This window comes from Corylus avellana, chromosome ca5 (genome assembly GCF_901000735.1).
Source record: "Corylus avellana chromosome ca5, CavTom2PMs-1.0".
NCBI classification, from domain to species: domain Eukaryota; kingdom Viridiplantae; phylum Streptophyta; class Magnoliopsida; order Fagales; family Betulaceae; genus Corylus; species Corylus avellana.
In genome coordinates, this window is record NC_081545.1 from 28,145,037 (window position 1) to 28,157,199 (window position 12,163).

Here is a 12,163-nt window from a genome sequence, read left to right on the forward strand (position 1 = left end):
TATTTTAAAATGTACATATTGTTGGGAAATAGGTATGGAGAAGTGAAAATGTGTGTAGCATTACTCTACCTACAAACTTGGACATTTGGACCTAACATACAAAAAAATAAAACTTCATTTAATCATTCTAAACTTTTATTATATCTGCGATCACTATTTTAAGAGAGCTGCTGCTATACGGTCGTGGCAAAAACCATGGGTTTGTTGCCCACCAATCAACACGTGACACGTCATCAATACAAGAAAAAGTGTAAAAAATTAAAGTGAGAACAAAACACCAAATCATATATGAGAGCAGCCAAGGGGAGGAGCTGGGTGGCCGGCGAGCAACCCCAGCCACGGGGTGGCCGTGCCGGTCACCCCTTGGCCTGGGGGTGGCCGCGCGATCTAGCTGGAGTGGCCTGCGCGGCCACCCCCAAGCCACAGGGTGGCCGTCGCAGCCACCCCATGGCCACGGGGTGGCTCGTTGGCCACCCCAGGCCATATGGGGTGGCCTGCGCGGCCACCCCCAAGCCACTAGGTGGCCCGCGAGGCCATACCCAGGCCACGGGGTGGCCAGTGCGGCCACCCACTGGCCACCCCATGGTGGTTGGGGTGGCTACGCATCACCCCTAAGGGTTGGAAGTAGCGTTTTCGGGGCGGCGGCGTCAGGCGGAGGTGAGCAACAAGTCAATGGGGGAAGAATAATATGATGTTTTGTTCTCATTTTGAGTTTGTGTGCTAAGCTGAGTTGTCAGCTTGTGAGTGGTGGGGAACCTCCTCTTTTAGCCCAATTGAAGTTATTCCCCTATTTTAAAGAGGGATTAAAGAGGGAAAGTGATAAGATGCGGAGACGAGCACTTGTTCGCCCCATGTCGTAGTTGGGCTATTTTGAAAGGATCCAACTTTGACCTCTACTGGCAAACAATTTATAAGTATTTAGCGAAGCCCCATAGAGAGGCGAAGACCAAAGAGGCTTGAACATTGAAGGCTTTCGTCCGCGAAGCAGTGCAACCGGTACGCCGTCGTTTCTTCGATTTGATATCTTGGCAATCGGAATCGGTCAGGTTAGGGAATGGGGAGGAACAAGAAGGAGTCGGCGACGACTCGGGCGGTGAATTCGGTGTTCGCATTCGTCCGATTCGCAGAGTTTGAGATCCTGTTCATTCTTTTCTTCATCATCGCTTTCGTCCTCTTCAAAGATCTCGTCAGTCTCTCTCTCTCTCTCTCTCTTCAATTTTCTTTGCACTTTTTATATCGTTCCTGGATGAATTAGATCAAATTTATTCTATAGTATTAGTCTTTGGAATTACTCGATTTAGATCGATTTTTTGGCACAAGGTTATGAAATGAATGAAGTAGAAATGGATAATTTGAGGTGAATGAGTCGTAGTAAAAGGAAAAGGATGGAATCGTGTAGGAAATAATTGAAAAGAAATTAAGAGGAAAGTTTGTAATTAAGAGAAATCAAGGCATAGGTGTCTGATTTTGATATCCATGACTTCATTCGAAGAAATAGATATAGTTAGAAATTGTGGCATTGGAATTTTTTGGAGCTATAAATCCATCCATTTTGTATCAAATAAGGGTCTCCTTGTTGTGATGTATCAACTTGCTGTAATATGAGGCTATAGAAGTAGTATAAATGCATAGCAGGGTAGATGTAGTGTTAAGACAAATAATTTGATTTTATATCTGTATATAGAAGAGCATATTCAACAAGCATTCCATTGCTGTTTGATTAAAAAGTATGTTGGACAAGGGTACTTATTGCATATGCAGCATGTTCAAGAAAATATACAAATGGAAGGTGTAGTGAAGAGATTGTTTTCCTCTCCTTCATACTTTGACATGCTTTGATTGAATATATGTCTGAACCATGTTGAGACATATCCCATGGGCAAGGGTTCATGGATTGAATCTGAAGAGAAGTTGAGTAGGGTTGTAGGAGAGATAGTTGTGAATGGGCAGAAAGGTCAATATTTAGTTCAACCTGCTTGAATTAGGTATGGAAAGTACAAACCTCTTTGAGTTGGTGAAAATCATCAATGTGTTGAGGCTAAATGCTTGCAGGCTTCTACAAAAAAAAATGAAGTTCTTTAGTTATATATACCAAGTTCTTGGTGTTGTGAAATAGAAAAATCTATATTAATATAAGTACATACATTTATTATTCTTACCTTGTTGTTTTTGGATGGGGTGGGGGAAGGGTGTTGTCTATTTGGCTTTACTCTCGTGGCTGTGGACAAAGTATTGGTAGATATATATCTATCCCATTTTCATTTAGACAACATGGAGAGAGAGAGAGAAAGAGAGAGAGAGGAAGGTGTGTGTGTATGGGATGTCATGTTTAATAGAAAAGAACTAGGAAATATCTAGTTTAGTTTTATTGACAGGGCCAGACTATGCTGTGGAACTTGCAGATTTATTTCCATTCCATAAACCGTCCTTCAAGAAGTAAATGATCATATATGGATATCTTCAGAAGGGTTTTCTGTGTTTAAGAACCCTCCTTTTGCCATTGCAAACCTGCTTTCATTATCTTGTTGTTTTAGTTCATGACAGATATTTCTTGTTTGATGGAATTCGTGGTGAAAGCTTGTGTTTTCAGCAAATTTTTTTGATTGTTTACTTCTTTCTCCAATTCGCTTGCTTTGCTTTTTGATAAGTTATTAAAATTGATCAAATGATTTGCAGACGTCAAGACCTGAATACAATCAGATCCTTGTAAAGAAGGCTGGTGGAGCTGATTTATGGGCTTACTAGTTGGAGGTGTTTCTGGGTGGATGGACATCTTTTTAATCAGCGTTAATTAGGGGAGATTCTGTCAACTCTTGTGACTTCATAGTTGCTATGTGTGTTTATAAGGAATCCATGTGAGACAATTAACTATATGTATATGTATTTTTATATATGGGTTGATTCACGCTTCTGAAATGATATGGTAATATAGCTCTCTCTCTCTCTCTCTCTCTCTCAGATTGCAGTTAGTTCAAAATCAAAGGATCTATGCTGTTTTTGTTTTTCTTTTATGCTTGTCTTGCTTGGGGTATATCATCATTCTAATGTCACCTGAAGCTCTGGAGATGTGATGCTTTAAGCTTGTAGATTGTGTTGTGGCGAAAATATACCACAATTTCAACCTGTTGATTTATGATGTGTATTTACTCATCAAACACATGTTGGGCTACCAAGGCTTACACTTTAACTAAAACCTATATTGAAAATGATGTCACTGTTCTTTTAGGTATGACCAAATTTTAATCTAACTGATAATATTATAGAACTATACAACCATAAAAATAATACTCGATTTGGATTTATTTATATCATGACTTCTTATCAACAAATGTAATAAAAAGGGGAGAAAAATGGATTCAAGAAGATAGAGGTGCTGGGGCATGTGTTTATAAAAGCATTTCCGGCCGGGCTTTTAAACCAACTTTTAAGTTAAATTTAACAATTTTGGTGCAATTTTCTTAAAATTTGTTACAGTGAACTTTCATATTTGTATGAAAGTTCACTATAGCACATTTTAAATATTTTTTATTCTTTCTTTCTCCTTTCTCTTCTCTCTCCCTCTCTCCCTCTCTCTCTCTACTCTATTTATAATATTTAAATAAAGTATATTGTAAAATCGATAGTCTGCTAGAGTTCATTGTGAAAAAAGTAGTAGCTATACTTAAAAAGTTGATTTTGAGTGGCCAAAATAACCATTAAGTGCTTGAGATGCTCTAAAAAATATAACCTGAAAACAAAAATAGCCTCAAATACTTTCCAAACAAATGCCATCCACGATGTGGGAACTTAAATATAAAAAAATAACAATTGTGTCAAATGTCAAGTCAATTTACATATTTAGCATGACAACAATGAACAATGGCAGCAAACAAAAGCAAACAATCCTATGCTGTCCCCTATAATAATCAAATTAGTGCAACATCCATGCAAACCACAGAATTTCTGTCCATGTCGAAAGGTTACTCTTCCTTAACCATCTTAGTCGAGCCTTCTGACTCATTTATGACAGAGGCAGAGCAGGAAACAACACTCTCCACTATCTCAGCTACGGCTTCTGGCTCTTGTACGCCAGAGGCAGAGCAGGAAACAAGACTCTCCACCGGAACTTTTTTGACATCACGGCGTACTCCCATATCAGAAACCAGACGGCTGACACAGTACATGCCGTAACCGACGGCGGCCAGACCGCTAACACTGGTAGTAAGAAATCGAAGCGGTGAAGATAGGATAGCACTAGTAGCAGCAAGAAGGGATGCTGCCTGCCCACTCCGGCCGACACTGATGCTAGTGAACACAAGCAAACCTGTTTTGCAGTATATTGCAAAGTCCTCGCAGTTGTTATTGAAAATATGATAGATACCAAAGCCATTTTGGAGGAGATAAGAAGCACGGTGAATAACATCTTCTGGTGGGTCGGACATAGCAAGAGTGCAGGTACCTCCACGAGGTTTGGCAAGAAAGACAGCCGGGTTGACACTGTACTCAAAGAGGTAGAGAGCTCCACCTGAAAGAAAACAATCTAGACAGGAAGAGATGACTCCATCAACCTTTGATTGATCACCACATTTTGGACATGGATTATCCGTAGGATGGGAAGCTGATGAGCTCACAAGGAGGCGGTCTAGCACGGTTCCTGTTCCGATTTCCTGGCCTCCACCCCGCGTAAAGTGTATAACACTTTCCTTTCCGACATATATCCCTGTTGTCAAAGGGTAGAAAGGTTGGCAAAGTGTTACTATGATTATTACTATAGCTGATCAAATGAACTTTTCACAAGTAAATATGCAAAGAAAAGAAAGTTAAGATGTGAAAGTGCAAACAAAAAAAAGAATGTAAAGTGGCAAAGCATAATTCTGTACATGACACTTGGGTGTTCTAATACATGTTTTCTCACTAAAAATTTTTCATTTAAAAAAAGGAATTGACAATGCCACTTCTTTTCTTGGGGTAAGTCTTGACACTACTCAACCATTGTGATTTCTGCCTTTCTGTTTGCTTTCGTATTTAAAGCCAAGCTTTTGTTAAAACCATGATGTAAAAGCTTGCAACTTTGCCTTATGTTCTTAAAATTACTAGGGTCTTAGAAAGTATTCAACTTGAAGAATATTTACCACTTTATTCATTTACATATTGCCTCCGCTAGTAATCTCATCTTTTTGGTACTAGAAGAGGCTTAAGAGGCTTGGGGAATGCAATGAAAGTAAACAAGACCATGAAAGAGAGAACTAGAGTTACTGATTTTTTTTTTTTTTTTATTATTTTTTTTTTTTTTGTTTATTTAAAAAAAAAAAGAGTAATTGGCCTCAAAATGAGGAGAATAAGAGATTTGAATTAGTAACCTCCGTTTCATGAGGTGTGGTCTCCTGCGTTAACGATAGAAATTAAAATGTAAAGGATCTATAGAATTGCAAAAAAAAAAAAAAATGAACTGCATTTACATAAATCTCCGAAAAGCAACTCTATGCTTGAATCCTATTTGTATGAAATACTATCATTAAAACCATCAATCATTTTGTATCCCCCTAGATTGCTGCCCTCCCATTTCCATCTGATCTCTTACACTCTGCTCGACAGAGATCCAGTTGCTGGCAAAGCATAATGGGTATTTATCATCTAATGATTAACTCTCTTTCAAACAAAATTATGATGACAGTGTATCTACCTACTTACCATCAATCTTTATACTCCTAGATTGCCATCTGCATCTTATGCTAATATGGATGATTTTAGCTTGTAACTCATAAAGGGCATTGTTCAAGCAAAGCATTATAACTCCCCTTCTCATCAATTCCACACAAAATTATGATAGCATAGAGCCTACATATAAGGAGCTAGTCTTGTATGTGTCATAACTCATCCCCGTCAAAGTAGAAATCAGCCCCATGAAACTGATCAATGGAGTATTCTAATCCACTCACTATATTACCTGAAACTACTAATTTTTTTTTTCAAAAAATAAATACATACATATATGCATCAACAAGCAAACTACAAATGGATTCTTGATGTAGAAAATAATTTCCAAGAAAAGAGGATCACAAACATTGTATCAAAAGCAGAGAACCTTTTAACTCTAGAATGACTAGGTCTAGATAGTTGTAATTAAGCATCAGGTAGGGGTTTCAACATTCCATTTGTAAATACTGGCCCCGATTCCAAGAGCCCCTCATACCATATCACCTAAATTTGTTATTTTCAAAACCTAAGTGGCTGTTAGAAGAATAATTAACTTCACATAGTTGCAATTTTATAGCACAAAATGAATTCTAAGTTAAAGAAGAAGACAATACACCTTGAAAATATAGCACCGAATCTATGGGAGCCACGTAATTTCTAATTCGGCAACGTTTGCCTTATCTTTACTCAAACAATGGAGAAGTGGGTCCCCAGAAACGAAATTGGAAATCGAATAGTAAATTCCATTAAATTATAGTAACGAGAAATATGAGACAATGATCAATTTCACCAATTGGAACCAGCCAGCAGGATACTCGAAGCTTGATTGAACCAAAAAAAGGCATACTACCAGATTCCAAGTCACATTTTAGTTCAACAAGACGATTCAGAAATCAAAAAGTGATCCAACAATTTGCATAAAAAAAAACCCAGAAACAAAAAAACAGATCCTATCTATCATCATCAATTTGTCAACGAAGCAAATGCACGAATGATAAACAAAAATATAAAAACAAAAGAATGAGAAGAATGAGAAAGCGTGTGACCGTGGTGGGCGTAGAGATAGGCGTGCCTCCAGGAGTAGATGTGATCCCCAGGTTTCAGTTTGTCCCTCCCGATCTTGTTCGACAGCACTCCCATTTGCTTAATTTGATTTCTCCTCTGCTGAAACTCCCTAAATCTAATTTTTCCTCTGAACAAAACGATCAATCAGGGAGAGAGAGAGAGAGAGGGAGAGATAGAGAGAGACGAAGGGGACCCAACTCCTGAAAGCAATCGCTTCCTTCGCCTATAAGCATTTCTTCCTTTATTCGTCCCCTTGTATCGCTGTCTCGGCCTCACAACGCCCATTTCTATTTGGGTTACGGCGACGGGACTCTCTCTTTGCCGTTGTCTCGTACTTTCAAACAGTAGGCCCAATATCACCAATCACACCATGCAGTTTGAGGGACTTTGATTATTATTATTATTATTATTATTTTCATTTTTAAAATAATAAAATATTCTCAAACTACTACTCAAGATGAACATCATATGCAAGTGAACTTTTAACTTGTAAATATGTGAAGGAAAAAAGATAGATTAAGAATTTAAGAGCATCTCTACCAACTATTTATTTTTGGCAACTTATAGAAACTAATAATTCAAAAATACGTGTTTTAAGGCTATAATATTATGCTATTATTTTTTTAGTATTGTTTACAATATAACATGCTTCTATTTATAGAAGAATTACCTTGAATATAAATAGATTTCTACTGATAATTTTTAACTATAGTTAGACTTCAACTATAATTCAGTGATAGTCTTTAAGTGTAATTCAGTGATAGTCTTTAACTGTAAGTCAATGATATTCTTTAACTGTGGCTATAATTCTAGAACTCCATAATATACTGTAACACTACTCAACTATTGTGACTTTGTCGTTTATGCTTTCTATAGTATTTGAAGCCAAACTTCACTAATTACCGTAAAAAGCCTCCAACTTTGTCCTACATGTGTTCTATAACAATTACTTAGGTCTTTACAAACCATAAAGTATTCAACTTAAAGAACATTTACCACTAATTCATGTTCTCATTTGGCCTACGCTATATATATATATATATATAAACATAACAATAGAAGATTAGTGGATAGGTGTAGAGATAGGCGTGCCACCATGAGTAGATATGATCTCTAAATGCACCATGTACTTAAATGGTGCACTTTGAATTAATCATCCATTTGGTCCATGCTAATTTTTGATTACACGCAAGAAAATTTTGGCCTTCATAATCAAGTGGGCCCCTGTTTGACGATGACTCAAAAAAAAAAAAAAAAAAATTCAATGTTGGTTGGATTGGGCTTCTGACCTAAAGGCTCTTTTTGCTTTAAATGTTTGGCCCATTTTGAGTTTGTATTGATTACCACATGTGCTTCCATAATTGAGCTTCCATTTATTGTTGTCATGTTGTGCTGGCAATGTATGCTTTTCTTTTCTCCACGTAAGATGCCCAACAGTGACCTTTCTCTTAAGCCTTATCCACACCCAAAAAAAAAAAAAAAATCTAAAAAACAACATCAGCAGCCTTGCTAGGTGCACGACAATGTGCATCGTGCGATTTACATGTCAAAATACTTATTTAAAAATATCTATAATAAATAAATGTAAAATATTAGATGTTTTTCTAATGTTTTTTTGATGTCCTTTCAGCTGTAATGTGATTTTTAAAATAACTAATAAATTAAAATCTAATAATAATAATATCAAATTCAAAAGTAATTTTAAAAGTCATATTACAATTGTAAAAGACATTAAAAGAACACTTAATATTTTTTTAAATAAATGTAAAAAATAATATTACCGAAATAAAAGTAATCAGAATAAAAGGATACTCCATTCGGTGAAAGGCTTTCCAGTTTCCATTCGGCTGATGTTCCATTGATTGGATGGACACTTAAAAAAAATAATTGTTTTTTTTAGGTCCAATAAGATGATGCCACGTCAACAGCTCACGCCATGGGTATGAATGGTAATAAGATATAAATAGGCAGCTACAGTTACAAATATTCCAAAGTTACATTGACGCTGAGGCCCAAGAGAAGAGACCAAGCAAAACAAAAGTCTCGTGTCCCCCAAATTCTCAAACCCATTCTTCATCTTCATCACCGCAAAAGCAAAACAAAGACAATCCACGGCGATGGCGTCGTTGACTCAGCGTCTCCTCCTCCTCCAGTTGGCAATCCTCGCAGTCCTGACAATCTCAGCCAGCGCCAGGCCCTGCAAGACGCTCGTCATCTCCTCCTACTCCTTCTCCTTCAAGCAAAACCCTTCCGCATCGGGTTTCGTCACCGTCGTCACGGAGATCAGCCGCTTCAACCCTAGGCCAGTCCACGACCGGTCCTTCCCCTCCGAGATCTTCCTATTCCCGGCCCGACACGAGGCCCCGCGTGACCAAATCGAGCCATCGGGATTGAATAAGTACCTGCCCTCCTCCTCCTACGACTTCGACTTCAGCTCGCTCCGGGAGCGCACCAAGGACATTCTGAGCGTGGTGGTGGCTCTGCTATTAGGCGTCGGCTGTGGGGCTCTCACCGCCGCCACCATGTACCTGGCCTGGTCCCTCTTCGCCAACCGCTTCTACGACAGCCGCTATGGCTCTCCCTATTCCGATGATGACGAAGACGACGACGATGACGACGCCAACCCTAAGAAGATGGGATACGTGAAGATTCCGGCCGCCGATTCTGCGCCTGAACCGGTCAAGCAAGTGGTATGAGAGTGGTACATAAGTTAATAAAATTTGGGGTTGATGAAGCCTATGGGACTAGTTTGGATTGTCAAGGTTTATTATTAAAAGAACAAGTGGTAACTTTTGTTGTCTGTATTTGTCAGTTTACATCTTAAAATTATCTTAAAATTGTCCTATATATGATCTATATTCTAATACTCTGTGATCTTTTATGCGGTTTATTTATTCATCTCCCAATTTCTTAAATTTCTGATGATTTTACTGTTAGGATTCTATAATTGAATCAATTTGATATGTTCCTCTTGGTTTAATTTTGTAGTTGATTTGATCTCCAATTTCAAATTCGCTATTTTCTTCTATGATGGTGATAATCGCGTCCTATGTTAAGACTATGGATAACTTGCTGTTTTTTGTACTTTTTCTTCCGAGTGTGGAGCTATTTTTGCTTACATGTTCCATGTTTCCGGATTGCAAATATACAAGTTCTTGTGCCTGCCGAATTGTGAACCACCTTTCATAATATATCCATTTGATAGACTCCATTTGTTTCTCTCTCTGAGTCATTGGTTCAAATCAAATAGTGGGTGACTGTGTTAAAGTTGGACAAGTGGTGATTTAACAATGAAACCCAAAAAGTAATAAGTACCTGGACCTGGACTTGGACTTGGAAGCCTCTTTTTCTTTTTCCTTTAGAATGTTGCGATACACCAGGTGTACCTTATAGCTCTACCAGTGTGTACATAGAATACAATGGAATGTTGTGGATGGAATATTCATACTGCTTTCTTAAGAGAGAATTTTATAAAGTTTTGATTCAACCATCTCTAATTCCGCTTACCAACTTTATACATACATATATACGTGCATATGCATGCATACATAGAATTACTTTGTGTTTCAGGATAACTGGTAATTTGTGGGTTATGTTTGTTGAATAAGTGTGTTAAATTATTATTTTATCTTTTGGCTTTGACCAGAGTGGACTTTTAGGGTTGACTGATCCTGCCATGCTAGGTTGGGTTCAGGGGACAAAGCCTTTCTGAGCTTCTTGCGATTAATTTGTGAACATCATGTAGTGGTTGGGAGGGGGAGACTTCCTGACTGAGAAAAAGTTCGGAAGCCTCTTGAAGTGATTTAGGTAAATGCTATGGTACATGGATTAAAGGACTGCTATTCAAGAAACAGCTGGAATAAGAATGTTGTGGTAGTAAGGTCAATTTCTTTGCATGTTTATTCATCCTAGGATTAGTAAGTATTAGAATGTGTAGTATACCTATGGGTATTGCAAGGGTGTGGCCGTGGGCAAATAGGCACACAAAAAAAAAGTTCTGTGCTTTGCCATTCCTTTTGTAGGAGTTCCAAGATTTGGAGATCAATGACCTCTTGTATTTAACTTTGATCTGATCCCCAAAACTTAATCGAGGGAGGGGGTAGGAGAGGGGATCATTTGGTAATGACAATCTATATGATCTTAGTTGGTTGGCTCTATTCAGTTGTTACTTGCTGTAAACATTGCAACACTGTTGTTAAGTATGGGTTAAATACTGGGTTTTAACGGGCAAAATTGATGAATTCCCTCTTGCGGGCAAAGGAAGTGGAATGGTCCTGCCTACTTTTGTTAAGTATGGTGTAAATATTGAGCTTTAATGAGCAAAATTGATGAATTCCCTCTCTTGCGGGCCAAGGAAGTGGAATGGTCCTGCCTACCAGTGAGGTGAGTGTAAGACATGGGAATGATCACTAGCTGCTGGGGAAGGTTAAACCATACAAGATTCGAATTTGGGAATGTAGGATATGGAAGGGAAATTTTGAGAGACAATTCTCTTTATTGGTAACATAATGCCCAATATGTTTATGATGGTATAACTCAGTCGGAAGAAATTTGAAATAAGTTTGATCTCAAGTCTTTTTAGTGATAAGTTCCTCCTGGTTTAATTTTGTAGTGGATTTGATATCCAATTTCAAGTTTGCTATTTTCCTCTGTAGTGGTGATACTGTGCTATTTTCCATTTCTCCCGAGTGTAGAGCTACTTTTGCTTATATGTTCCAAATTTCTGGATTGCCATGCCAAACATGAACAAGTTCTTATGCCTACTGAATTTTGGGAATTGCCTGTTGGGAATGTAGGATATGAAAGTAAAACTTTGAGAGGAAATTCTGTTTATTGGTAAGATTCTGCCCTGATTATTGCGACATTTATGTAGGTTCCAGATACGGTATAGGAATTAGTGATTTGATAAGGGTGAGTATTTTTCTGTTCTTTTTGGTGAAAACAATGCGGAGCTTTGTGTGCTGGTACCCCTTCTCCCTCTGTATTGCGTAGAAGAAAAAATTATATTGAAAGTTTGGGATTTCACTAGTGCTTTGAGAATGGCTTGAACAACTTAAAGTCCCTATACTAATGAATAAGGATGAAAGTGAAGTTTTGAGAGATTTTTATTTTTTATTTATTAGATCTTGAGAGACTTGAGCATTGCAGTACTAATGGCAAATGTTTTGTCATATTAAGTATTTATCATTTTATTACTTATCATATATTATTAACATTTATAACTTGATAAATGATAAAATAATAAATATTTATATGACAAAATCTCTACTATTTAATTCAATTATAAAGATAGAGATCTGAAGAAATTTTAGAATAGCCTGACAGAAGTATCTCCACCGTCTACAAGAAGAATTGTAATAAAAGCACAGGAAATGCTATCATCCCTGGTGATTGTCGCCAATTAAAATGGTGCGGCCTTGTA

General features: G+C 37.7%; 2 protein-coding genes across 2 annotated transcripts; one reads left to right on the forward strand and one right to left on the reverse strand.

Moving 5' to 3' along the window:
* Window positions 1–3,730: 3,730 nt before the first annotated feature.
* Window positions 3,731–7,021, reverse strand: LOC132180913 (protein LEAD-SENSITIVE 1). The gene is made up of 2 exons (XM_059593906.1): window positions 6,723–7,021; window positions 3,731–4,699 (listed from the first exon to the last, which is right to left on the reverse strand). Exons 1-2 carry the CDS (start codon window positions 6,814–6,816, stop codon window positions 3,960–3,962), a joined length of 834 nt encoding a protein of 277 aa, XP_059449889.1. The 5' UTR covers window positions 6,817–7,021; the 3' UTR covers window positions 3,731–3,959.
* A 1,715-nt stretch (window positions 7,022–8,736) lies between these two features.
* Window positions 8,737–9,607, forward strand: LOC132181426 (uncharacterized). Its single transcript, XM_059594634.1, has one exon. The coding sequence runs from the start codon at window positions 8,859–8,861 to the stop codon at window positions 9,435–9,437; it is 579 nt and encodes a 192-aa protein (XP_059450617.1). The 5' UTR covers window positions 8,737–8,858; the 3' UTR covers window positions 9,438–9,607.
* The last annotated feature ends 2,556 nt before the right edge of the window (window positions 9,608–12,163 follow it).

Coding starts and splice junctions, on each gene's coding strand:
- LOC132180913 (XM_059593906.1), bottom strand. CDS start 6,816: ATGGGAGTGCTGTCGAACAAGATCGGGAGGGACAAACTGAAACCTGGG. Junction 4,700..6,722: donor CTATCTCTACGCCCACCACG/GTCACACGCTTT, acceptor CTTTGACAACAG/GGATATATGTCGGAAAGGAA.
- LOC132181426 (XM_059594634.1), top strand. CDS start 8,859: ATGGCGTCGTTGACTCAGCGTCTCCTCCTCCTCCAGTTGGCAATCCTC.